The 25540-nt window shown below is 47.2% G+C and overlaps 1 protein-coding gene across 4 annotated transcripts in view; it reads left to right on the top strand.

The window, feature by feature from the left end:
* The window catches only part of LOC125715404 (apoptosis-stimulating of p53 protein 2-like), a 30176-nt gene extending 5342 nt beyond the window's left edge, over positions 1–24834 (top strand). The window contains exons 1-18 of one of the 4 annotated variants that reach the window (XM_048986839.1): positions 3004–3486; positions 3780–3927; positions 10142–10255; positions 10945–11021; positions 11267–11368; positions 11871–12045; positions 13162–13343; positions 13503–13667; positions 15277–15496; positions 16052–16156; positions 16278–16414; positions 16715–17084; positions 18937–19709; positions 20225–20362; positions 21115–21248; positions 21757–21923; positions 22564–22763; positions 23753–24834. In XM_048986839.1, the coding sequence (XP_048842796.1) occupies positions 3912–3927; positions 10142–10255; positions 10945–11021; positions 11267–11368; positions 11871–12045; positions 13162–13343; positions 13503–13667; positions 15277–15496; positions 16052–16156; positions 16278–16414; positions 16715–17084; positions 18937–19709; positions 20225–20362; positions 21115–21248; positions 21757–21923; positions 22564–22763; positions 23753–23794 (3117 nt within the window). In that variant the 5' untranslated portion in view covers positions 3004–3486; positions 3780–3911 and the 3' untranslated portion in view covers positions 23795–24834. Of the gene's footprint in view, positions 1–3003; positions 3566–3779; positions 3928–10141; positions 10256–10944; positions 11022–11266; positions 11369–11870; positions 12046–13161; positions 13344–13502; positions 13668–15276; positions 15497–16051; positions 16157–16277; positions 16415–16714; positions 17085–18936; positions 19710–20224; positions 20363–21114; positions 21249–21756; positions 21924–22563; positions 22764–23752 lie in introns of those variants that run through there. The other 3 variants (XM_048986838.1, XM_048986836.1, XM_048986837.1) reach the window with 3 other exon arrangements.
* The last annotated feature ends 706 nt before the right edge of the window (positions 24835–25540 follow it).

Genomic DNA, 25540 nt, shown 5'->3' with positions numbered 1-25540 from the left:
AATGATGACTCTCACTTGTGATGCAGTGTACAGTGAGGTTTTTGTTAAGTAACTGGTCCTCTGGCATGAATGGGAAATAAACAAATTTCATTTCAGGCTCTTTGTGCTCATTTAGTGTCAATACTTTTGGAAAGTGCGCGTGCATGCGGCATGTTTTACCACATCCTGGCATCCTGTTTGTGGTTCACACTGTTGCATTCTTCAAGTGAAGCTCTAGATCGAACCAACCTGTTTGGGACCGTGCTTATAAAAATAGATGGATGGATGGATGGATGAGTGGAACATAGCCAGAAGTAGACAGCTGATCTCCAGGTGTTGAAAATGAGTCGCATGCAGAGGTGGACATTTTAGGTGCAGAAAGTAAAATTCCAGGCCAAGATTTTGTTTCAACCAACCAGTTGAGTCCTCTGTGGCTGTGACTATTTGTACTCAACTGGTAGGTCGAAACAAAATATTGGTCTGGATTTTTACTTTCTGGACCTGAAACGTTTACTTCTGGTTATGCATAGAACTTCTGGCGGGTATGGAGATTGTGCTGGAAAACTCCTGAAGTCTCCATTGTCATGGAGTACTGTAGGTGTTCTGATTTACCTGTTATTTGTATCCCTGAGTCATGGTCTTGTAGTGAATGTGTGCCCCCTACAGGCCAGGGTTGGGCAGTGCGACAGTATAAGAGCTGCAGAAATGCCGTATTTATGAAACAAATGATCTGAAAAATCTGAAATCACCTGAAATAACTACACCTCACAGAAAGAATTTATGAAACCACAACAAAATGTTTAATATCTCAATTTGGGTGCACTTCTGTGTAAAATATGTGTTTTTCTCTGTTTCTCATTAATGAAGGACTTCTTTTTTTGCTTTATGGGTTTTCAGTCCTGCTTCTAGGAGCCTGATACCAACTTTTCCAAGCAGTACAATTCACACCACTTAATGTTTCCCATTCCTTTTGAAGGTCACTTGATGATGTCATCCTCCGATTCATGGGCATTGTTGGATAAGTTGATAATCATCTCTGGCATTAGAAAGTCACTTCTCCCCTTTGTCTGGCTAGTTTTTGGTCATTCCCAGTGTTCCCTGCTTCACATTGTTTTCGTGTCAAATTTGAGCCCGCAAGCAACCTGTTGCTCAGTGTAACCTTCTGCCAGTAGAACCAGGATTAAACCAGGATTTAACAATGAAGATTTTTGGAAATATGGTGTAGTCTCAAGTTCTATTTGGTCATACAACTCTGGGGAAAAAAATATCCACCAAAGAGAGTGTGTCGCATGAGTTGGTATTCTTGCCATGAGTTGTCAACATTAGTGCTGACGTATTTGATGTGATGACTGCGCATGGGTACGATATGTCGTAAATCCTTGATATATAGCTCAACCCTAAGCGGTATGTATGCTCCTGTGTGTATTCTCTCTTTCTCTGATCACAGTCACATTCTATCGGGATTTGTCAGATTGGTTTGTGGTTTGTCCAATCAAAATGCCCTCCTGGCAGGCGTGAGGTCGCCCGGGGTCAGGCTGGGCCTGCCGCCGGCACCGGCAGCACATGACATATGGCTCGGGTGTTTCCTGCCTGACGCAGTGCCTTTGGTACTGAGGGATTTCTGGACACACACTAATCAGATCGTGCTGCTTGGTCGTAGAGGACTTTCTGAATTCACGGAATGCCGTGGCGGGATATAGGAGCACCGCTGCTATTGGGATCCAAGGCACATGTCATAGCATTGAAATCCGGTGCCATTTAAAATGTCATATTGCCCGAATTAGCCTCGCGGCTTGTTTCCGTGCGCCCAACTTTTTTCATCGGCAGCCATTTTGGTTCTGGCCCTCCTTCCGCAGTGATGTTTCCTCTGGGGAAACCCCCGTTCCTAATCCTAACCCCCAGGCGCCCTCCGTCGTCTGCTCTTTAGGGAGCTTTTCATCTGTGGTGGGTGTTTACTGAGTAAGAGATAGGAAGTACAGCTGCATAACAGGACTTTCAGTTAACAGAATGTGATTAGTGGTTCCTGTTTGTTTCTGCACGCCAGCTCCTTTAGCTTTGAACGCTGATAAGGCAGATAATTTCTTTTCAGGGGTGTGTTCTTATTCTTTGTACTCGCGTACAATCTGTCGCCTTTGCTCTCTCTGGGGGGGGTAAATCTGGTTATTTGCTCTACCTCCTTCTCGGTTCCCCCCCGTGGCGTCCTGCTTCACTGAACCACAGGGGGGGTCTGGGGCAAGCCATCAGTGTGCAGCACACATTAAACATGGTGTGTAGCCTGTTTGCGTTTTCGATACTTTCCACGAGGCGGCGGTGTGTCTTGGAGGATCTGCTTGGGGGGGCGGGGGGGGTTAGGCGAGGATCAGGATGCAAAGTAAGCCAGAGCTGAACAGCAGTTTCACGTAGGCTTGTGTGACGGGTGAGTCAGCCAATGCCCAGTCATGAAAGTCTGTAAAGACACAGGCAGAGAGCTGTAACACACACACACACACACACTCTCTGTATCGTTCTGTTTATCCGTTGTGCCCGCTGTCTCTCTCTCTTCATTGTCTCGGCTGTATTTTGTTGGATGCACCTGAAGATGATGTGGCATCATGTGTTGAATTATCTGACTCCACTCTTCAGTTTTGCTCATTTCATCCCTGGCTTTTTCAGTTTCTTTGTTTCCAGTGCCCTTCCCAGCAGGGGAGACCTAGAGTGGCTGTGCCATTTACTGACACAATAGTTTAGGGCAGTGACTGTAAAACGGAATAGTGAATAATGGGCAAAGGACAACAGAGACAAATGTAGGAAACAGAACTCAATCATTTAAATATGTTGGGGGGGGCGGTGGAAATGGAGGTCAGAGTTCACCTGTGTGTGTGTGTGTGTGTGTGTGTTTGTGGTGGTCAGGCCATATGCAAGTCATCACACCCCCTGCATGTCCGTCCTCTCCCCTTCCCTCTGCAGAGTGCTCTTCACATCTTCCTAAGTGCCCCGTATCTCTTGCCCACCCCCCACTACCATCCGCGGTATTATAGAGGCAGTGCGTGTAGGACAGCCCGGTGCCCATCTGTTTGCCGGTCGTGCTGGGCTGCAGTCCAGCCTTGGATCGGGCACGCTTCGTCACGAGCTCGCCAGCTCTCTCTCTCTTACTCTTACTCACTCTCTCTCTCTCTCTCTCTCTCTCTCTCTCTCACTCACTCACTCCCCACTTGCGAAGACTGGCTCCTGCCTCACATTTCGTGGATCTCAGTCCCTGCGGCCGGGTTCCCCGCTCGTCCCATTGCTGTATCTGCTCAACATCAGGAAGGAGACGGAGCTTTAGGCCAGGTGCCTCAAATCTGCACCGGTTGTCGGTTTGAGTTCCTGTTCAGGAAGCCGCTTGTCAGCCACGGGTGCGAGTCCCTCTGATCGGACACGGGGGTGACGTCCACGTCTCCTTGGCGTTTCTCAGCAGAGGAGGGTCAGGAATGACAGCGGCGTGGTCAGACTCTCCAGAGCGGCGAGCGTGGACCTTGCCCTTCCTCAGTGGGTCGTCCTTCTCTGATAGAGGAATAAAGATTACCTGGTTTTGAACGCAGACGCCGGTTGACCTCTTTTGCCATGAGTAGGTGACGCTGTGTGGTCTCGCTGGGATGGGTTCGGTGCCCAAGCATGATTGTGACGACTGTTAATCTTGCCACTGTGTCATGCTCCTGTGTGTATTTACCTGGGAAAGAGACGACAAGGAGAGGTGAAGGTGTCAGGGGCGGTGAGGGTGGAGGTGTGGCTCTTGACCCTAAACGCCGTGTGATGTTTGTCTTTCCCTCCTTCGCTGGCAGGTCTTCCTCACCGTGTACCTCAGTAACAATGAGCAGCATTTCACCGAGGTGCCTATTACACCGCAGACACTCTGTCGTGACGTGGTGGAGCTCTGCAAGGAGACCGGTGAGGCCGACTGTTACCTGGCCGAGATGTGGCGTGGATCCGGTAAGTTCCGGCATCCGAGCCCCCCCCCCCCCCCCCCCCCCGATGGGACCGATTCGGACAAAGGAGGTTCTGGACTTTAAACATGCATGTGAATTGCTGTTCTGTGTAGTTCATTTGCGACACTTTGTATACAAGCATAAATTGTGTTCTTAAGCTTTTTGTATGATGTAATTTCTATATACAGAATATGCTGACCTCTATAGCCTTTTAATGTTTTATTAACTAGGAGCTTCTGCTTTGCAGTTTGTGCTGAGGGGGACGTCTCTGATTCTGCAAAACTTTCTGCTGCTCTGTGTTAGTGACTGTGTTAGTCGCTGTGTGAATAGCATAGGCTGCATAGTGGGGTTATGGCTGTGTGATGCTAGCACTGGTGCGGCATTGCAGTGACACCATTAAGAATCACTCCCGCTAGCCATCTGCTGCCCTCTGATTGGGTTAAAATAAAACACTGGTGGCTAATTTTGTCCTAATCTGTTTCGCTAGCAGCTTTCGGTGGCAGGCGGGCGGGTGGCTGCGTCGGGCTCCGTGACCACTGTCTCTGGCACTAAGAGCGGGCTTGGATCGCTCGGTTACGGTCGCGGTGCGGTCGACTTAGCTGGACCAGCTGATTGGCTCCCAGCCAGCTGAGAAAACGACCTTGCGAGTGGTTAAGCGAAGAACTTCCTCGTTTACCCGCACGAACTGCCCATCAGTGCTGTTACCGCTTATGGGAAGCTGGGCTTAAATCCTGACTAACCAGCATTTCTGACCATCTGGCCCTCTCTTGTACGGGCTCCGTGCGTGAGGGTCTGCTGAATTCATTTACACAGCTCCCCCTCTCTTGCTCTCTTGCTCTTTCCCCCGACTCTTTCCTCTCCTCTTTTTTTATCATTTTTTCATTCTGGCATTCTGTTAAGCTCTGCTTTTCTGATCTTGTTTGTTTCATTAAGAGTTGTAGCTTCCTGGGTTGAGGGCTGCGGAATCTGTGTACTCTCACACAGCACATCAAAAAACAGGAAATGCATGGATTTGTGGGCATGTATGCCCTGTGAGTGGCTGGTCCCACACTTAGGTTGCCCCTTCGCCTTGCATCATCCCCCAAGGAGAAGCTGTTGGAAGATGTATTTTTTTATTCATTTTGGTTTTGTTGGATAGTCGCATCCAAAACCAATTTTAAAAACTTTGGAATATTCATGTTTGTTTACAAATTGAATTTAAAAGATAGTATGTTGCTAGATAAATCACTGAATTAGCATTGAGATCCGATTTGCTTCTAAATGTTTGTGTGGCTGTGTATGACCAGCTAAGGTAGCTAAACGGTTAGCTTGTTTCTCCACATGAATTTAGCTATTTCAGCTTTTATAGTATTTTTATGGTGTTCGTGGAACTGATACCTATATTCTATTTGATGAGTAGAACACCATGATTGTTTTCTGCCAGTGTAACCATCACTATATACAGTGGTGTGAAAAACTATTTGCCTGATTTCTTATTCTTTTGCATGTTTGTCACACAAAATGTTTCTGATCATCAAACACATTTAACTATTAGTCAAATATAACACAAGTAAACACAAAATGCAGTTTTTAAATGATGGTTTTTATTATTTAGGGAGAAAAAAAATCCAAACCTACATGGCCCTGTGTGAAGAAGTAATTGCCCCCTGAACCTAATAACTGGTTGGGCCACCCTTAGCAGCAATAACTGCAATCAAGTGTTTACGATAACTTGCAGTGAGTCTTTTACAGCGCTCTGGAGGAATTTTGGCCCATTCATCTTTGCAGAATTGTTGTAATTCAGCTTTATTTGAGGGTTTTCTAGCATGAACCGCCTTTTTAAGGTCATGCCATAGCATCTCAATTGGATTCAGGTCAGGACTTTGACTAGGCCACTCCAAAGTCTTCATTTTGCTTTTCTTCAGCCATTCAGAGGTGGATTTGCTTGTGTGTTTTGGGTCATTGTCCTGCTGCAGCACCCAAGATCGCTTCAGCTTGAGTTGACGAACAGATGGCCGGACATTCTCCTTCAGGATTTTTTGGTAGACAGTAGAATTCATGGTTCCATCGATCACAGCAAGCCTTCCAGGTCCTGAAGCAGCAAAACAACCCCAGACCATCACACTACCACCACCATATTTTACTGTTGGTATGATGTTCTTTTCCTGAAATGCTGTGTTCCTTTTACGCCAGATGTAACGGGACATTTGCCTTCCAAAAAGTTCAACTTTTGTCTCATCAGTCCACAAGGTATTTTCCCAAAAGTCTTGGCAATCATTGAGATGTTTCTTAGCAAAATTGAGACGAGCCCTAATGTTCTTTTTGCTTAATAGTGGTTTGCGTCTTGGAAATCTGCCATGCAGGCCGTTTTTGCCCAGTCTCTTATGGTGGAGTCGTGAACACTGACCTTAATTGAGGCAAGTGAGGCCTGCAGTTCTTTAGATGTTGTCCTGGGGTCTTTTGTGACCTCTCGGATGAGTTGTCTCTTGGGGTAATTTTGGTCGGCCGGCCACTCCTGGGAAGGTTCACCACTGTTCCATGTTTTTGCCATTTGTGTATAATGGCTCTAACTGTGGTTCGCTGGAGTCCCAAAGCTTTAGAAATGGCTTTATAACCTTTACCAGACTGATAGATCTCAATTACTGCTGTTCTCATTTGTTCCTGAATTTCTTTGGATCTTGGCATGATGTCTAGCTTTTGAGGTGCTTTTGGTCTACTTCTCTGTGTCAGGCAGCTCCTATTTAAGTGATTTCTTGATTGAAACTGGTGTGGCAGTAATCAGGCCTGGGGGTGGCTACGGAAATTGAACTCAGGTGTGATACACCACAGTTAGGTTATTTTTTAACAAGGGGGCAATTACTTCTTCACACAGGGCCATGTAGGTTTGGATTTTTTTTCTCCCTAAATAATAAAAACCATCATTTAAAAACTGCATTTTGTGTTTACTTGTGTTATATTTAACTAATAGTTAAATGTGTTTGATGATCAGGAACATTTTTTGTGACAAACATGCAAAAGAATAAGAAATCAGGAAGGGGGCAAATTTTTTTTTCACACTACTTTAATGATCCCATTTCCCATGACTCCCAATCTCATCCTATGCAGCGAAATATTTTTTAAACCTCCACATGCGTGTAGGGGTGGGTGATCTTCCCAAACTCATCACAATGTGATCCTTTGTTCCCAGTTTTGAAATGTACTGTCAAATATACCCTGACTTAGGCGACCCTAAGGACTCCTCTTAGCACCATTTAAAACACAACATTGTGTTAAAGGCGTTGTTTTTAAAATGCTAATTAAATCCTCTGTTCAACTGAAATATTTCAAATGAAGTTTTGTCGGATGCTTTCTTTTAAGATGTATTAATAGTTTACAGTGAACATCACTTTGTGAAATGTCAGAGGGCGCATGTCCGATTCGCATGTCGGAGCATGCACGACATCGCACTTCGCGGTACGTTTCACGACTGTGCCCGATTGTGTACCACATCGTTTCAGGACATTTTCATGACCCAACCTGATTCCGTTAATATTTCTTTTCACTAAACCAGGTTCATTTTATCGGCTGCTTGTGAGCGATCTTCACCAGCACCCGTACTGGTGTCTGAGTGCGTGTTTATGGGTCTCTTTAGTATCCCAGTCAGGGTGCGGTGACCGGATATGTCCCTTCAGTTCGGAGTGAACCAAAACTATAAGTATGCCAAAATAGAATGTTGCAGGATAGCAGCAATTTCGTCTGATAGAAGATCCTAGCATTTTAGATTTGGTATAGTTTGTTAATGCCTAATATGACAAGCAGATAAAACAGATTTTCTTTTGTTTGTTTGTTTGTTTTTTTGTCAGCGGAATTATTCCCAGCAGTTCTTTCAAAATAGAGACCCCTGTAGTTTGCTGTGAATGTAAACAATTTGTTTTGCTGTAAAATTCCATGATGAACGGATTGGGCAGTGCCAGAAAATATTATATATGCAGATGTGTGAGGTAAAAATTGAGCAGGTCTTACAGACCGAGTAATAACACCTTGGATGTGTCAAAGCCGTGTAGAGAGAAAGGGACATCGACTCCATTCACTCCAACAGTGTTTTTTTAACAACAATGGTGGATCGTGGAGCCTGTCAATAGTTCCCAGAAATTAGCGTCAAATACCAGCACAATGCACAATACAGTTGCTTTAAAAGGGTAAGAAATTTAAAAAGTCAGATTGTATATTATCAGCACCACATCCATTTTAGTGGATTATCTCCTACTGAACTACTAGGTTTAGGGAAAGTTAACGCTAAAATACTGGATAAAGTTAGCATTATGTGATATGAACCATGAATAGCCCATTAATTTTTAATTATGTTCTCTAAATGCTATTTTATCCTCCAGTGTTGTGGGATTACAGAAAAAATGGTTCTAAATATGACTAATTTTTTTGCAGAGTGGTGGGAGTTAAGAATTTGTTAAATATAATATTGGAGCGTGTGCTCTCAACTACCTGGGTAAAACAAACAAACATTATGCTGTTCATGTTGGAGTTTAGTAGTGATTAAGTCATTAGGGTTATTCTGGCCCTAAATTGGCATGGGATTTCTGAAACCACAATGAATTAAATATGAAAACATTTCATCTGGTCTGAATTTTGAAATGTGTCTTCCTTCCTTCCTCTCCCTCTAAGTATATGAATAAACATTAGGATATGATTACTCTTGGTTTAAGAACGTAATAATGATGATAATAATAATATATTTAAAAAATTCACAGCAATAAACAGCAGCAGCATGCTCTTTAAGGGAAGCCTGAAACATGTCAACAAGGCAGGTTATTAATACCCAATTTTACTTTTTAATAAATATATTGATGTTACGCGTAAGTGTGCTGCAGAAATATTATGAATCTATGCATTTATTGACTATTAATCATTAAAAAATTTACAATTTTATACACACTGTTCCAGCTGTAAACACTTTCAAATGGCCCACCAAGCCTTTCGTGGAACTAAGTCTACATGAACCATATGACTATCAAGCATTTTGAACTTCCGTTGATGTGACTCTCTCTCTGTATGGCTCTGGGATCTGTGCTATGTTCCCAAACCACCTGAATGACTTCCTACCAGGTGGCTGTGTTGATTGGCCAAGTTATATCACATGTCTCTCTCACAGGGTCTCGTGTATTATAACAATTCAGTATTTGAGCTATCGGCATGGTAGATGAGGAAGTGTGGTACGGATCGGGTAGTGACATTAATGGCTATCGACATTCCATGTGACATTTGTAAGCATTAATAGGAGGGCATAAGACTGCGATCTCTGTAATTCACATCAAAAGTAGCTTGTGAATGTCTTGAAGATGAATCATGATATAAAATCCTCAGATTTCTCCTCCCTATCATATTTGCATCTATCTCCCCAGCCCCATCTTTTATTAGAGGTTTCGAATATGCTTCCCTAATTTTGTGATTTGCCACATTGAAGCATACAGACCTTTAAAGATAGATTTGCAGAGTTAAGGGCAATTCTGTGTTGGCATCCTTGTTGGTCTGTTGGCATTTTCGCTCGTATGTTTGCATTCTTACTGGCAGGTCCGCATCCTTGTTGGCAAGTTGGTGTCCTTGTTGGCCTCCTTGTTGAGGTGCCGTTTACCCCTCCTGATCCTTAGCCTGCCTTGTTACGATTGTGTGATGTTGTAACTGTATCGGGTTCGAAGGAGATCTGTGTGCTGCCTGGCCTGGTCATTACACTCCCATTAAGGCATATCAACTCTTTTGGGCACCCTCATGTGGATTCAGTCTTTGTCGGGGCGAGTCGACTTCTCACAGGGGGAACAGACGGGCGTCATGTTTCAGCTTTTCAGAGACCACACACTGCACCTTTTGTGTGTGTGAGGTCACTGCGTGGATGGTTGCCATGGTTACCTGTCGGCACAGTGAAGCGGCAGGCAGCCGGAGACGCCGGCACGCATCATCGACGGAGACCAGAATCGGGCCCTGGAGATGTGCAGTGAGCACTGGAGAGTTCTCCGGGTCTGAGAGAAAAAGAAAATGGGCTGTTCCCAGGGCCATAAATGGCCGCACTTGTGGATCCATAAGTGTATGCGTTGACAGTAACGCTAAGCTGACTCCGTCCTTTTGTTTCAGCAGCTTGAGGAAATCCCGTTGAGTGAGAAATGGTCTGTAGAACTTTCTAAGCTCCTGAAAGACCATGAAAAGCGTGGGCCTTGGTGGATTTACTGTCTGAACGCTGTGTCCCCCTGCAGAACGCACTGTCGGCGAGAGCGAGTCCATGCTGGACGTGCTGCAGCGCTGGGGTCATCAGAGGGCAGAGGTGCGCTTCTTCCTGCGCCACGAGCGTGCGCCTGGTCGCGACGCAGGTAAGGATCTTCCTCTCCTCCTCCTCTGCTCCTTCTCCTCCTTCTCGGTAAGTCTGAAGGTCGGCCAGAGCAGATTGTGTGGTTTCCGTAACTAAGCATTGATCATCAGGACAGTCATGTGCAACTGTGTTTTTTGTTTCCAGTTGATCCCCATAAACAGTAGAGGTGTTCCTGCTTACATCACTCATGCTTCCTGTTTTGAGCAGTAACGCCAGCGCCGTACTCGCATGTGCAGGGTGTCTGGTGCCCTTACTGTGTTTACAGAGATGTGGTGGTGACCTGCACGGTGTTTACGTTAAGCATGACGGTGCAGCCTGCAATCTGGAGCTCGCTCGCTTGTGCTTTTCCCTGCATTTTACCCTTTTTATTCATTCTGATGCCATTCTGTTGGTCTAAGCTCTTCTCTTACTTCCCGAGGGCTGCAGTATTGATGTTTATTTTCGCTAAACCACTCACAGTGGCTCTCTTGTGAAGCCCCTTTTGTGCCCAAGACCGGATCGTAAACCCTGGGAAGGGGCTCAGGGTGACAGGCGGTTTTTGTGCTCGATAAGCATCTGAACCTCTTTGTTGGCTCATTAACCTCCATGTGACCCAACCACTTGCTCAAAGAGCCCCTTGAAACGGTTATTTATAGCCGTGCGGGAATCACTTTGCTATTAAACGGAGTTCTTCCCTCGTCGTTACCGTAGGTGGGTCCAGGACACAGGAGCACATGGCTAAGCGGAATGGAGTGAAGACGGGCACAGACAGGCGCATGGAGAATGGGGTGAGCTTGGGCCGCTCGGTCAGGGGGTGTCGCTGGGCATGTGTGCAGCAGAGGGGCTCACTAAGACATGCAGCTTTTCAGTTCGCACCCACTTGTGTGTGTTAGTAATCAGATTCACTCCCACACGCTGAAAGATAAACACAGTGGTGGGTTCCATTATAGCCTGGGGAGTCACCTGATGGCTGTGAATGGAGCTGCTACATTTTGGATTTCTAAAAACCACCTGGACTTCCCGCCCTGCCCAGGTGGTGGCGCCCCACATAGACATGACCTTGGCAGAGCTGCAGGAGATGGCCGCCCGACAGCAGCAGCAGATTGAAGCTCAGCAGCAACTCCTGGCCTCTAAGGTAGAGAGGGGATCTGTGGGGGTGGGGGGCACGCAGGGGAAAACCGTACTGAGGGGGGGCAGGCTGTTACACAGAGTAGGGAGGGACGCAGGACTGACTCGGTTGTCCATCCTGCTGATATGGCATCCCTGATGCAGGGAGTAATGAGATGAGGACAGCAGAAGGACGGGTAAAGCGAGCAGGAGTCGGGGAGCCTCCGTATTCTCCTGTCTGTGTACCTCAGGGTGCAGGAGGAGGTCATTATACGAGCCTCTGCTGAATACATTACCTCATCAGAGAACGTACTCTCTTGTTCAGGCGCCAAGGTCAAACCGGCTGCAGAATTCCAGGGCAACGTGGGGTGGTATGAAGCTCAGTGGGTTGAGGTTCCGGAAGGCTGTGGGTTCGAATCCCATTACAGGAAGATAAATCCTATCGTGGGGCCGTTGAACGAGGCCCTTCATGCCGGTTGTCTCGCTGACATAGCCAGGATGCTGAAGGCGCCCTCTCTGGATGCTTGCAGGAGCAGCGCTTGCGACACCTGAAACAGCAGGAGCAGCAGCGGCAGCAGCAGGCGGTGGAGCAGGAAAAGCTGCGCCGCCTGCGGGAGAACGCCGAGAGCCAGGAGGCCAAGCTGAAGGCGGTGCGCAACCTGCGCGGCCAGGTGGAGCAGAAGCGCCTCAGCAACAGCAAGCTGGGTGAGCCACCATCCCTGGACCCAGCACTCTGCCAGCTAATCAGGCTGAGAGCCTTAGGATATGGGCGGGGTCACAGCCAGAACACAAACCAGCGCGCACCTAGGGGCCAGAACGCACACCAGCGCGCACCTAGGGGCCAGAACGCACACCAGCGCGCACCTAGGGGCCAGAACGCACACCAGCGCGCACCTAGGGGCCAGAACGCACACCAGCGCGCACCTAGGGGCCAGAACGCACACCAGCGCGCACCTAGGGGCCAGAACGCACACCAGCGCGCACCTAGGGGCCAGAACGCACACCAGCGCGCACCTAGGGGCCAGAACGCACACCAGCGCGCACCTAGGGGCCAGAACGCACACCAGCGCGCACCTAGGGGCCAGAATACACGTATACTGAGAGCTACAGTCTGTATGAAACCTTTCTGTAACCTAGCAACTCTGTATATGTTTATGGGGTTTGATTTATTTTAATTTTTTTAATATATTTTTTTAAAAGGTTTGATGTACACTTTTCTGGTTTGAAGTTCAGTCATAATTCCTGGTGCTTACCTGATCGGTCCTGCTTCCCAGGCAGTAGCCGAATCTGTGCCGCTCCCTGATTAGTGGCTGGGAGGAATAATGTAGGGCTGCCTGGACTACAGACTGCAGCACGCTGGGCTTCCCTGGCTGCCTGATTGGGTTAGGATGCTGTCACATGATTGGCTGTTGGAAGACTGTGCTGCCCCTTCAATAGGAAAGTGGCTTAGTTCTGTAGCTCCCCTTGATTCTTAAAATGATGGATGTTAATGCTGTATCTGAAATCCAGAAACTGTCCCTGTTCCCCGAAGCTTTTCTGGGCAGTGTGTAAAGTGAGGTCATACAGTTAAAAGTAGGGGTGTGATGAAAGATTTTGGGGAAGTGTATTTTTATTGGGGGTGTGTATTTGTATTGGGTTAAGTCAGCTTGAGAGAGAGAGACAGGTGTTTATTGCATATGTTGCATGGAGGCACCATGACCTGTTTTGGCCTGAAGGTGATGGTAGGGAGGTGATGAGTGATCCCAGCAGACCGAGAAACTGCTTCCGTGAGCACGAACCTTGTCGTTACGAAGCCTGGCTGAAACGTCTGTGTTTCTGCAGTGGAGGAGATCGAGCAGATGAGCAGCCTGTTCCAGCAAAAGCAGCGGGAGCTGGTCCTGGCCGTCTCCAAGGTGGAGGAGCTCAGCCGGCAGCTGGAGATGCTGAGGAACGGCCGGATGGACACCCTCCACGACAGCCAGAGTTCGGTGGCGGAGCTGGATCGCCTCTACAAGGAGCTCCAGGTGGAGATGAGGGAGCATTCGGCATCTTGGGCCGGCGTGCTGACATCACAAGCCACCCGCTGCTCGTGTCGGCCACCTTCTGTGATCCGGGGAAGTCTGGTCAGACTTCCCGGCCATGGGTTTTCCCACTTTGAAGGGTCTGTCTTTCTCCCATTCCAGCTGAGGAACAAGCTGAACCAGGAGCAGAGCTCCAAGTTGCAGGAGCAGAGGGAGCGGCTAAACAAGCGTAACCTGGAGGTGGCGGCCATGGACAAGCGGGTCAACGAGCTGCGCGACCGGCTTTGGAAGAAGAAGGTAGCGCTGCAGCAGAAGGAGAACGTACCTGTGAGTGGAGACGGGCCATAGGCGTGTCCTTTGTAGGGGATGAGTGTGGGCGTGGCCTTTGTGGGGGTGTGGGTGTGGCCAGGTCTTCTCCATGGCAACTGGAACCTGGCACTGCACCATAAGCTCTCCCAAGGTTCTGTTAGGGTTCCGGCCCCAGAAAACAGACAATGTGTAATTATGTGAAGGTAGGAGCTTATTGTTTTCTCTGCTATAACGGTTTATTGGCTGGGAAGTGGTGATGTGTTGCTTTTATGTATACAATAAGCTACTGGCGTCAGAACTGTGAAATGAAATGTACAGAACGCAGCCAGAACCGCAGCTCTGCCTCAAAGGAAGCTTTATTAAAACGCTTAGATTTTTATATACTCGGACTGCGCAATTTTCGAAAAAAATCACATTGCAATATGTGAAATGTTTGCCATAAATATTGTGATATTTATAAAGCAAGAGGAGCTGAAAATTTACCCAAAATAAGCTATAGCCAAGTATGACTTATCTAGTAATAATATCTGTATTTTGGAAAGTCAACTCGGTTCTTTACGTTCTGATTAATTCTAATGACTGAATCCTAAGACTTGCACATAAATCAAAATTAATATTTTCTACAGTAAATTAGCTTTCTGTGCTATTTGGTTATGTGTGTGGCAGTAAACACACTGCGTCTCATTTTGGGATGGTTGTGTAGGTCCTGACTGTATTCCCATGGAAACTGCAACTTCAGAAGTTCTTTGAGAAAACGCACTTTTAAAAATCAGCAAGCTGCGGATATCCGCACTGCAGGGATGGTTGGTCTCGCTGCCTTTTTCCCCCCTTCTGAAATGTTCATCCTGTTTACTTTAACTGTTGGCAGTCAGAGTTCAGTTTGAGCTGTGTTCCATTGTCTCCTATCTGGGACAGGAAAATTCGAGGAGATTCTGAAGGTCTGATTGCAGGAGAAGGAAGCAGTTTTGACTGAAATAAGATGCTTTTTAATGGAGAATTAAGAAGTTTTTAATGCAGCGACAATGAGAGGAGCCTGTGATTGTAATTTAGGCACCCAGCTGTGAAACGTGCATCACAGTGACCCTCAGTCTGTTTTAAGGGTTTCATTGTGAGTTTAAGGGTTTTATTTTTGTTTTAAGGGTTTTATTGAAGTTCAATAAAACCCTCAACATAGAAAACACCATTCTGTTTTTTTAAATGTACTAAAGGGAACCTAGAACTTTCAAATGACACAATGAAAGTGACAGTATCTTTAGTACCCCATGAGATTCCTGGCCTCTTCACAGGGCAGAGAAAGAATTTTTAAATCTTAGATTGGGTACGTGCTACAAGATAAAATAAATACATTTTCGCCTAGGTGTTACCCTTGCAAAGATACAGGATCTGAAAATGGCTAACCCTAAAGGGAAATTTTCATTGAATGTCAATCCAGTATAACTCCTAAACTATATGAGCTAGGAGACATTTTGGATTTTTCATATTGGCTGAGGGACAAACAAAATGCCACAAAATGGATCAGTTCCGAGGTGGTCGATCGTGGACCATTTTTTGAGTTGAGCCAGAATGACCCTCAAAAAGATGTCATTTTATTTTAAAAAAGAAGCATCACCACCCCCCCTCCACCCAGGTTCACACAGACGGGCACCCCCCCCAGCAGGCCGGCACGTCCAGAGTTGCCGCCGTGGGCCCGTACATCCAGTTCTCCACCATGCCGCGCGGTCAGTTGCGGCACGAGCTGCTGGTGAAGCCTGCCTACCCCGACGGGACGTCCACGCTGCCCATGCAGGAGGCCCCTCTGAAGGTCCAGGCCAGGGCATCGCCGGGGGTCCCCAGCAAACCCCCTTTAGGTACGGCCTGGGATTCCCTCAGACAACTAATTTTGATTTAATCATTTTCCTTTTTTTTTCCGAAGTGCTGAATCTATATTTCCCTGATTGTAAGCATTTGTCACACTTCGCCGCCTTACGGACCTTTAATATCGATTAATTAACGTTGCATGATGACCTTTCGATTCAAAACACCGATTTTAAACAGCCTCACCTTCAGCTCAGTTACCGCCTAATTATGTCATTATTTCAAATGTTTCATCATCCTCCTCATTCGCTGAAATTGATGGAATTGTTATCTTAAAGGCACTGGGACAGTGCAACAGTTACCCGTGTACCTTACTGGTTAATGGTTTTTATCACCCAAATAATACGTAGTGGAAGTCGTCATGTGTAGGTACATTATTTAAAATGTAAGAAGTTGAAGCATTCAGTTTGTAATTGAACAGTATCATAGAGCTTTAGGTGGGGTGATGTCGGTTTTACGGACGGCCAGATTGGAGCAGGTGCAGAGCAGGGCAGGCCAGCCTGCGATGGTTTAACTAAACGTCGCTCATTCCTGCTGGATATGTGCAGGTGTCGGGTCTCAACCGGCCAAGCTGGCGGACTGGAGCAGTTCCAGCACGGAGTCCGGCGGCAGTCACGGCTCCCCCGCCCCCCCGCGGGCCTCCCCCGACGCGGGTAACCTGCTCCTGTTAGCCCCCAGAACCCCCCCCCTGCCCGCTAACCGAGCGTCTCCCGCCAGGCCCCACTCTCGGCTTTCCCATGAATAACAACCTCACCTCCGCCCTTCTGTCCTCAGCCTTCCCCGCAGAGGACCCGGACATTTCCAAAAGGGATAGTAAGAGGTCTCGCTCAGGGGCCACGTTCAAGGCAGGGGAGGCCCTCACTGCCTCCCTGCACCATAACCGGAGCTGCGAGGACCTGCGGGAGATGCAGGTACGCGCCATGGCCTGTGGACGATACTGTCCATTTGCTTCCTGTGTTTTTTGTAGCATAATGTATCCATTGAGAAATATGGCATATATCGTGATATTCTGCTTCTCGTCCCTCGTTAACGGAATTTTAAGCGTTATGATTAACTCTCAGAGTGTGTGTGTGTGTGTGTGTGTGTGTGTGTGTGTGTGTGTGTGTGTGTGTGTGTATATGTATATGTATATGAATGAATAGACATAGATGTCACCATACTTTTGAGTGACGAGCGCTGGCTTTATCCTGCTGCTTTCTCTTCTCCAATAGAACGGCACCAAAGGTCTGGCCAAAGTCCCACCACCGGTGCCCAGCAAACCCAAGCCCAAGGCCAGCCTGCCTGGCCAGTCCGTCTACAGCATGCCGACCTTGAACACGGGCACCTTCCCCGGCAAGGCCGGCTCGCTGCACCTGCGGGGCCCCCTGCCCCCCCTCCAGAGCATGACCCTACCCTGTAAGCAGGAGGCCCCCCCGGCGGCCACTGTGCGGCCCTTCACGCCCGAGCTGCCCGGCCCCAAGGAGCCCAGCCCCCAGCCTTTCCACAAGCCCCCCACGGTGGCTGCCAGCTCCATCTACTCTATGTACACGCAGCAGGGCGGCAAGAGCCTGCAGGGGGCGCTACCACGTGCACAGAGTCGCGGTGAGTCCCCCCCACCTCGCAGAAAGCTGGCTCAAACACCCCCATTTCTAGAGACCCCCCCCCCTTTTTTTTTATTTAAATTTGCACCTCGCTCTAGGTGGATCTGGACAGTCTCCCACGCCAGGCTTGATGAATGTCCCTGCCCACCTTCCCCCATTTTAATCTGTGTTTAGCACCAAGAACTTCTTTCACCTCCCCTTTGATTAAGTCTGCGGGGTTGCGGGTTTGATCTCTCCGTTCGCGTTAATAAACAGGAGCGTCCCAGTGAGAGAGGGCCTTGGAGGGAGACCGAACGAAGCGCGCTCGTTTCCGAGCATAGCCTTCCGTTGATGCGTACTGCAGACGTGTCTCTCCTGCACGAGGAACAGCATCTTCGGGGACGGTTTTGGGATTGGTTCTCTTTGTCCGAATCATAAACCGCCGTCTTTTCTTCTGACCTGTTACTGGGGTGATAAGTTGCCATCAGGTGTGCAGTGAGCTTGGGGTACATAAGGGTATTATGGGGTATTTCTGTTTGTAGGTACTGGTCTCTCTATACCGAAACAGATTGTCTTAGGTGGCAATGTGACAATTATGCTGTTACCCTCCTTATTGTAGAGCAGAGAAATATTGACATTTTTAAAACGATTTTTACCTTAATTCAAAGTAAACTTTGCGAAATGGGCTTTGAAATTCTGGGTCTATATTGCTGCCAAAACCTGGAAGGAGGTTTAGTGAGATGCTTTTCAGATGAACAGAGATGATAATTGCTGAGGTATTTTAATTGTGTAATCATGGCATCGGGATGCCGGTATTATGATTGAGTTTAAAGCCTGTGGACAGGATATTACTCGCTTTAAAATACAGGGCAGCATTTTATGATTATTGTCATACTTTAGAGCCAGGCTTTCTTTGTCCTGTTGCTAAATTTAAACCTTAAATCATGGCTCTCTGTGGATTTTGTGGTACTATGTAATCAGTAAGGTTCCATTTCAGGATCTTTATAGCGTCTGTTTTATGGTACCTTAATACGATGATTTGCATTTCAAGGGTAAATTTCCTGTGAAGAAGGTACATTACTTGTGATGTGTAAAATGTCATTAACAACACTTTTCACAATGATTTGAAATATGCAGTGTGCAGTATATTAAGGATATCTGGCAGTGTCTAGAAGGTCATGGGCTCAAACCCCATAGCTGGCATTGGGTTCAGGGAAAAGGTTGTGAACCTTAAATGCTCCAGGGGATCTTGATGCTGGCTGACCCTGCTCTCTGACCCCAGCATCTGATAAAAATAATAAAATGTAAATATAGATGCTTACAGTTAACCAAATGGAGTTATAGTGAATGTCTGAGTGTGTGTATACAATATACACATTCGGAAAAGATCATCGCAGTAGGACTGGGATGGCAGAATCTGCCGGATAATCTGAGATTAAATGTTGCACTAATGTTTTAATTGTTTCTGGTGACATTTTGTCGTAGGCTGTCCCACCCTTATGTCAGCTGCGTGAGAATTCCGGTTAAAAATGAAGATTCCTCCCTAAATGAGGCATTGCAGAATTATCTTATTTCATTTTTCCGGGAGCTATGTGTTAATTGCAATCTTAATTAACTTGAATGTAGGTCAGATTGCTGCATATTTGGAAGGTTGTTTTATTGCCGTCCCTGAGTAGGAATGAAGGCGGATCCGTGATGCGTCTTCTGTGTGTCTGTTGAGCAGTAATGTCCAAACGCGCCTTTAACATTCCGCGTTTTGGTTATTCTCCGCCGTAACTGATCCTCTCCCATGGTGCTTCTCTGCGAGCGAATAAAACCAGACTCTTTTTGGCACCGTCTCCCGTTTCCAGCTTGTGCTTTTCCCTCCTCCACAGTTTACGGGAAGCCAGTCATTCCAGGAAGCGGGCAGCAGTCCCAGTCTCCGGATGGCGGTAACCAGGAGCGCCCCCTGGTGGCAGAGACAGAGGTGGACCGTGGGGGCAGCGCTGTGGCTGGCGAGGGCCAAGAGGCGGAGCGCATCCCCCGGCCCCTGAGCCCCACCAAGCTTCTGCCCTTCATCTCGAACCCATACCGGCACCAGAGCGATTCAGACCTGGAGGCCCTGCGCAGGAAGCTATACCACGCGCCACGGCCACTCAAGAAACGTAGTTCCATTACGGAGCCCGAGGGCCCCAGCGGACCCAACATACAGAAGCTGCTCTACCAGAAGACCACCCTGGCTGCCATGGAGACCATCACCACGAGCCCCTTCTATCAGCCCCACATGGAGGAGGAGGCATTAGGCGGAGGCTCCTCCCCCTGTAACGGCCGTATATCTGAGGGCGTGGTCCCCAGCCAGGACTCCTTACTTGGCCTCAACTCCCCCGACCCCTCGTTGGTTCCCCAAAATGACAACGATGCCCCTCCTAAGCCCCCCCCAGGCCCCATTCCCAATCAGGATGGTTTTGCTGATGTCACCGCTTGCTTCCCTGAGGATGACCAACAGGAGCCCAGCCTTCCTCCTCCTCCCCCCCCAGAGGCCCTCCAAGAGGAGTATCCCCCCTACCCTCCTCCACCGTACCCCAGCACCAGGGACCAGGACCCCTTGGGAGAGGACACCTTCAGCCTGCAGCCTCCAGAAGTCACTGGGCAAGTCACACTGCCACCGGTAGGAGCTCTCTGCCTCTTCCTGTTTCACCAGCTTTTCTCTGACTTGGTGATTCCAAATCCGGTCCTCAGAGACCCGCAAACAGTACACATTTCTGCTTACCGGGAACTGGGAGGGAGCAAAAATGTGAACCGTCAGCGGGTCCCTGAGGACCAGGTTGGGAAATGCTGGTCTTACTGATCCCATGTAGCACCAGCCTAATCAGCTCTTCTAGATATCCTTTTTTAAAACCAAAGCCTTATCCGAGCTGTTTTGGGTCCAATATTCAGCTGTCAGGCCACACCTCTGCATGTTTTGCAAACCACCTCTTTACACTGATTTGCCATTAAAATCATAGAACAGTATTACGGTGATGTTTAATGCTAATGACTGCTGATTACTTCATCTAAATAATACATCTTAGCATGTTGCTAGCAAGGTCACTTACAATAAGCCAATCGGAAGCAGCTTTTTTTGTTTCGGGCACCAGCCTGCTGACTGAGAGGTGTCCTGTAAACTCTGTGCTCCTGTCCCAGGGCAAGAGGACCAACCTGCGCAAAGCAGGCTCGGAGCGCATCGACCATGGCATGCGGGTCAAGTTCAACCCCCTGGCCTTGCTGCTGGACTCGTCCCTGGAGGGGGAGTACGACTTGGTTCAGAGGATCATATACGAGGTGGGCAGAGTGACCCCACGCATGAGCCCTCTTGGGGTTCACACCATCGCTGACTGCATTTCTAGTGAAAGCAAAATGACCGAATGCTGTGACATGGATTCAGTGATTAGCGGGATGACATTTTAAAATGGATTCGAGAGAGCACTTCTTTACACAGCGTGTAGTTGGAGTATGGAATAGTTTTCCTGTTAGTACAGCACAAACTAAAACTGTAAGCTATTACTTAAGTTCTCTCCAAACACACTGGATTGGCTCTCATTTGTAAATGTATGTTCTTATCATTTATCCGAATTTTGCTACCTGCTTCGCTGTCTGGGGTTTTTGTGCAGATGAAAAACAGAGCATAAAAGTTCCTGGTCTGTGGATAGTCTAGATGAGCATGTAGAATGTGTTAAGTGACTGTATTGTGCAATAAAAGGCATCCAATCTGCAGTATTCGTGAGTTCCTCTGAAGGATGACTTTGGCAAAGAATTTTTGGAAGAAACCCTTAATGGTTTTTCAGCTAGAATTGGGCAATAGGCTACAAAAGGTCCTCTTCACTGATAGATGAAACTGGATTCTGTGTGAAGCATCTGCCGCTTGTAAATCGGACACATGTCCTGAATAGACGGTCATAAAATGGAAGCTATTTCTGGGCGCATCCACGGAGAGAACTGTGGTTGGTATCGGCATCTGTAATGAGACTCGCCTGTTTCGGGCCCCTTCGACATGACGACGGGGAGCGATGTTCAGATGGTGTTTACGCCTTTAGGTGGAGGACCCCAGCATGCCCAACGACGAAGGCATCACCGCGCTGCACAACGCCGTCTGCGCAGGACACACGGAGATCGTCAAGTTCCTGGTGCAGTTCGGTGTCAACGTCAACGCTGCCGACAGCGACGGCTGGTGAGCTTCTGGGTGGTGCGGAGATGGTCATATGAGATGTTTGGGTAGGGAGCTTTCGATCATGGTAGACCAGGTCGTACACAGATCATGTTTATGCCGTGTGTAAGAGGTGCTTCTGCGGCTGACGTCAGCTTCCGGGATCCACCCAGCTTTCGTAATCGTTTATTCGGATTAAGGAGCCCTTCCCAGAAATAATGGAGCATCCTGTATGGGGGGATAGTCCATCAGGACACACGCATACACAGGCACGCAGCTCATACACTCCGATCATTGCGGGGACTCTCCATTCGTTTCTGTGGCGTACCCTTAACCATAAGTAACCAAACAAAATACTTTCAGCATTTTTAGTTTTTTGACTGCATTCGCAGAAAGCTAAAGACAATGGATTTCACCGCTTTAGCGGGAACATTTGGGCGCTGCTTGGGCTCTGGCCACCACTCCTGTAGCCTTGGTCCGTTGAGTGAAAATGCGACCCTAACCCCCGCTGCTCCCACGCAACCCCCCCAAGGACGCCGCTGCACTGCGCCGCCTCCTGCAACAACGTGCAGGTGTGCAAGTTCCTGGTGGAGTCGGGGGCCGCTGTCTTCGCCGCCACCTACAGCGACATGCAGACGGCGGCTGACAAGTGCGAGGAGATGGAGGACGGCTACGCCCAGTGCTCCCAGTTCCTGTATGGTAAGGGAGTCCAGTTCTGGGGTCACTCCCCAGTCACCCGGGTGCATTTCTAATCAAACTGGCTGCTGTTGTAACCTTATATCCTATGGAATATTTCAGGGTGGTATGTCATCACATAACTAAGCACTTTGGGTTAAATTACTTGTGTGTGTGTGAATGAGATCAGGTATCATTTCCTGCTTTCACGAAGGATTAGGTTCTTCATCGGCCCGAAATGCAGATGAACTCAGGCTTGCTGTATAGTATTTACACTATTAATTTGTCATTAAAGGAAACGTGCACATCATAGTGGAGTAATGGAATCGAATGATGGGATGGCTGTAATCAGGACCACCCAGGGTGAAAGGTCATCAGGGGGTGCATTGCTGTGTTCAGGATTGTGTACACTGGAGTTTTTAAAAGCCATTTGAGTCATTTCTGTACCAGATTCAACACAAGCTCTGTCTGAACTTGTGCTGCTCACTCTAACCACAGCCCAGTGGATAGGTCAGGTCCAGAAAGTACAGATTCAGACTAAGATTTAGTTTCAACCTATCAGTTGAGCATATCGAGTCATGGTCACAGGGTACTCAGTTGGTTGAAGCTAAATCTTGGTCCGGATTTGTACTTTCTGGATGTGAACGTGCCATCTCTGCCGCAGGCGTCCAGGAGAAGATGGGCATCATGAACCGCGGAGTGGTGTATGGCCTCTGGGACTACGAGCGACAGAAGGAGGATGAGCTGGACTTCAGAGAGGGCGACTGCATGACGGTGTTGCGGCGTGAAGACGAGGATGAGGTTGAGTGGTGGTGGTCTCGGTGCGGGGACAAAGAGGGCTACATCCCACGCAACCTGCTGGGGGTGAGTCAACTGACCAAAACCCCCACCTCTACCCTGGCTCAAACGTCCAGCGTTTCACACTCCGTAATTAATTTAATCTAGTTGTATTCATTTGTATACAGTGCCTTTCTCAAGATGGCTGTCCCAGCGGTTATCAATGAATGAAACCTTCACAGATTTCTGTTAAATTTGAGTGTTCCAGTTTAATACACAATTAAACCTTTATCTTCATTTTAGCAAACAAAGAAGCTCTTTAGTGTAACTGACCTAATTTACTGTAAATATTCAGTAAGGAAGACTTGTTTCTTTGAAAATGCTGAATAAGTACATAAGAACTGAAGTCATTGACTTATAGGATGCATGTAAAGGTAAATGCAGAATTTCAGCTATGAGTCCTGCTTAATGGGGATTCATTTACCCTCAGCTACTGCAATTAGTATTTTGCTGCATTGCATTATAAGGATTTTGTGAAAAGAGTTAAAAATATAAAATGACACACACCTGGAATAATGAATGGAGTTTTTTCTTTCCCTCTCCTGTATACTTAATCATCTCTAGATCACTTGCAATACCTGATACGATGTAAATGTATGGAATATTTGTTATACTGTATTGTTTAGGGCAGGGGTGAGGAAGCTATTTCACGGAGGACTGGTGTAGGTGCGGGGTTTTGGGACGACCTCTCAATCGACCAATAATAAAGCAGCGGTTGTCAACTCCAGTCCTGGGGACCCTCTGTTATTGGCTGATTGTGAGGTCATCCCATTCCCTTTAGGGAATAATCAGTACATATTCATTACAGACGCAAACATCTTAGAGCTAATTATGTAGTACCTGTCAGCAACAACGTAACATTTTCTTTCAGCACTTAGATTGCTCTCGTTGTAATGACCGGAAAGAGATGCATAGAGTAAATATTTAAAATACAAGCACATACCGAAAATATAAAGGAAAGATTAATTTGTCCCTTTTTCTGCCCCCCCATACCCCCCCCCCCCTGCATATAACAGCTGTATCCAAGGATCAAGCCAAGGCAGAGGAGCCTGGCTTAGTTCACAGACTCTGTGGCCAGTTGGGCGTAGCGTCATGGCTTCTGCATGGCTGTAAGGCTCGGCGTGAACCTCAAACTCATCGTCAACCTCAAATATTTTCACCTGTATATTTGTACAGATTCGCACAGTGGAATTCCGGGTTTTAATGGGGAATTTCATACTGACAGTATTTTTCTGAAGAGTTTTTGGACCTTTCTGGAGTTTATATGCACATTTATTTTGTTAGGGTAATGGATTAGCAATAGAACAATCCGATTTAAATAAGAAATTGGAGGTTTCGGTATGAGGAATGTTTAAAAAAGGTATGTTTGAGAAGATTCCAGAAATTCCATGGACATGTTTCTTTGTTATTGTCAGAAACAGCGATCCATGTTAGACATCCTTGTTTTCTTTTTTGTCTGTTGTCAATCACAGTGGACCCTAATGTAGTATATCTTAGTGACACTGTTTTTGAAGGATTTTGTAATTTTTCAGATGAAGAAACATTGTCTGTGTGTTCGGCTCTGTGGAGATGTGATTTGCCTTGCTGTTACCGTGGTAAGACAGAATGAATGTTTTCGGAGATTGCGATTCTGTCCGCGTGATTCTTCATGCTTTGACAAAGGCTGTAAATATTACTAGCATTCTCGAAAAGAAGAGATTGATTCCTTCATTCTGCTGCCAAATTGTAGATTTTAAACAGACAGCTTCACTGCTTTATGGAAGCTGACTGAGACATTGATAGGACTCAAACTAAAGCATGTATTTGCATAAACCAAATGACAAACACATGTTGTGAGGGAAACAGGCTTCAGCTCTCGTGAGGAGCTGAGTAACACATGATTCCTCTGCACTTACATTGGTAAAAATTTTCCTGTTAGATCCGAGTCTCAGGGCCGTCACTTTTTTGGGAACCCCATTTTCCGTACGTCAGAAATCCCCCTGTTGTCACCCCTAGGTGACTTTTTCGCATACTAACAGTAGGGTTTTTATTTTCGAAACCAAACATGTTTTTGTGTTGCCTGTAGAGATCACTGAAATAAAATACTTTGCAGCAGAAATCTTGGAGTGTCCCCCCTCCTTACCCCCCCTGTGATGTCATGTGGACAACCTCACACCTGTTATGCTTTTTCTGTTGTGCACATTTCATGCTTTTATTGCCAAGGCTGTATGTGTGCTGTGGACATGGGTTACTTGTTCCAAAACCGAAGCACATACATCCATCCATCCATCTTCTAACTGGTCACATTGGGGCTGGAAAGTACAGCAGTCCATCAGGGCATATCAGAATCAGGTTTATTTGGCCAAGTATGTTCACACATGCAGGGAATTCCGCTCCGGCTGTCAATGGCTCATACAGAAGTAGTCAAGACAACACAATGTTCAAATACAGTCCAGTTGTTAAATACAATGTTAATGTCTTGTTGATGGATGTATAAATGTACACAAATGTGCAAGTGCTGGAGTGCATGGTATAAATACAGTATGTACAATAGTACAGTGAGTTATTTACAGGTATTGCTTATTAATGGGGGGGCGGGTTCCTGCAACTGAGCAGAGGCTGGAGCGGGGGTGGTCTTGCCGGTAAGACGCTACGGGGCGCTCAGAGATGTCCATTTGGCGGCATCACCGTGTGTCTTTGGAGTGCCGAAGGAGACCACAGCCATGGGGGTGTGACAAGCTGCTGCCGACTGAAGTCACGGTGCTACGAAGCAGCCAGACTTTTATTTCTAAAACTGTGGTGCCACTCCGTACTGAAACATTGTA

The sequence above is a fragment of the Brienomyrus brachyistius genome, chromosome 20, assembly GCF_023856365.1.
Source record: "Brienomyrus brachyistius isolate T26 chromosome 20, BBRACH_0.4, whole genome shotgun sequence".
Lineage (NCBI taxonomy): Eukaryota > Metazoa > Chordata > Actinopteri > Osteoglossiformes > Mormyridae > Brienomyrus > Brienomyrus brachyistius.
The sequence above is the reverse complement of the archived record's forward strand: the minus strand, read 5'-3'. Positions and strand labels throughout refer to the sequence as shown.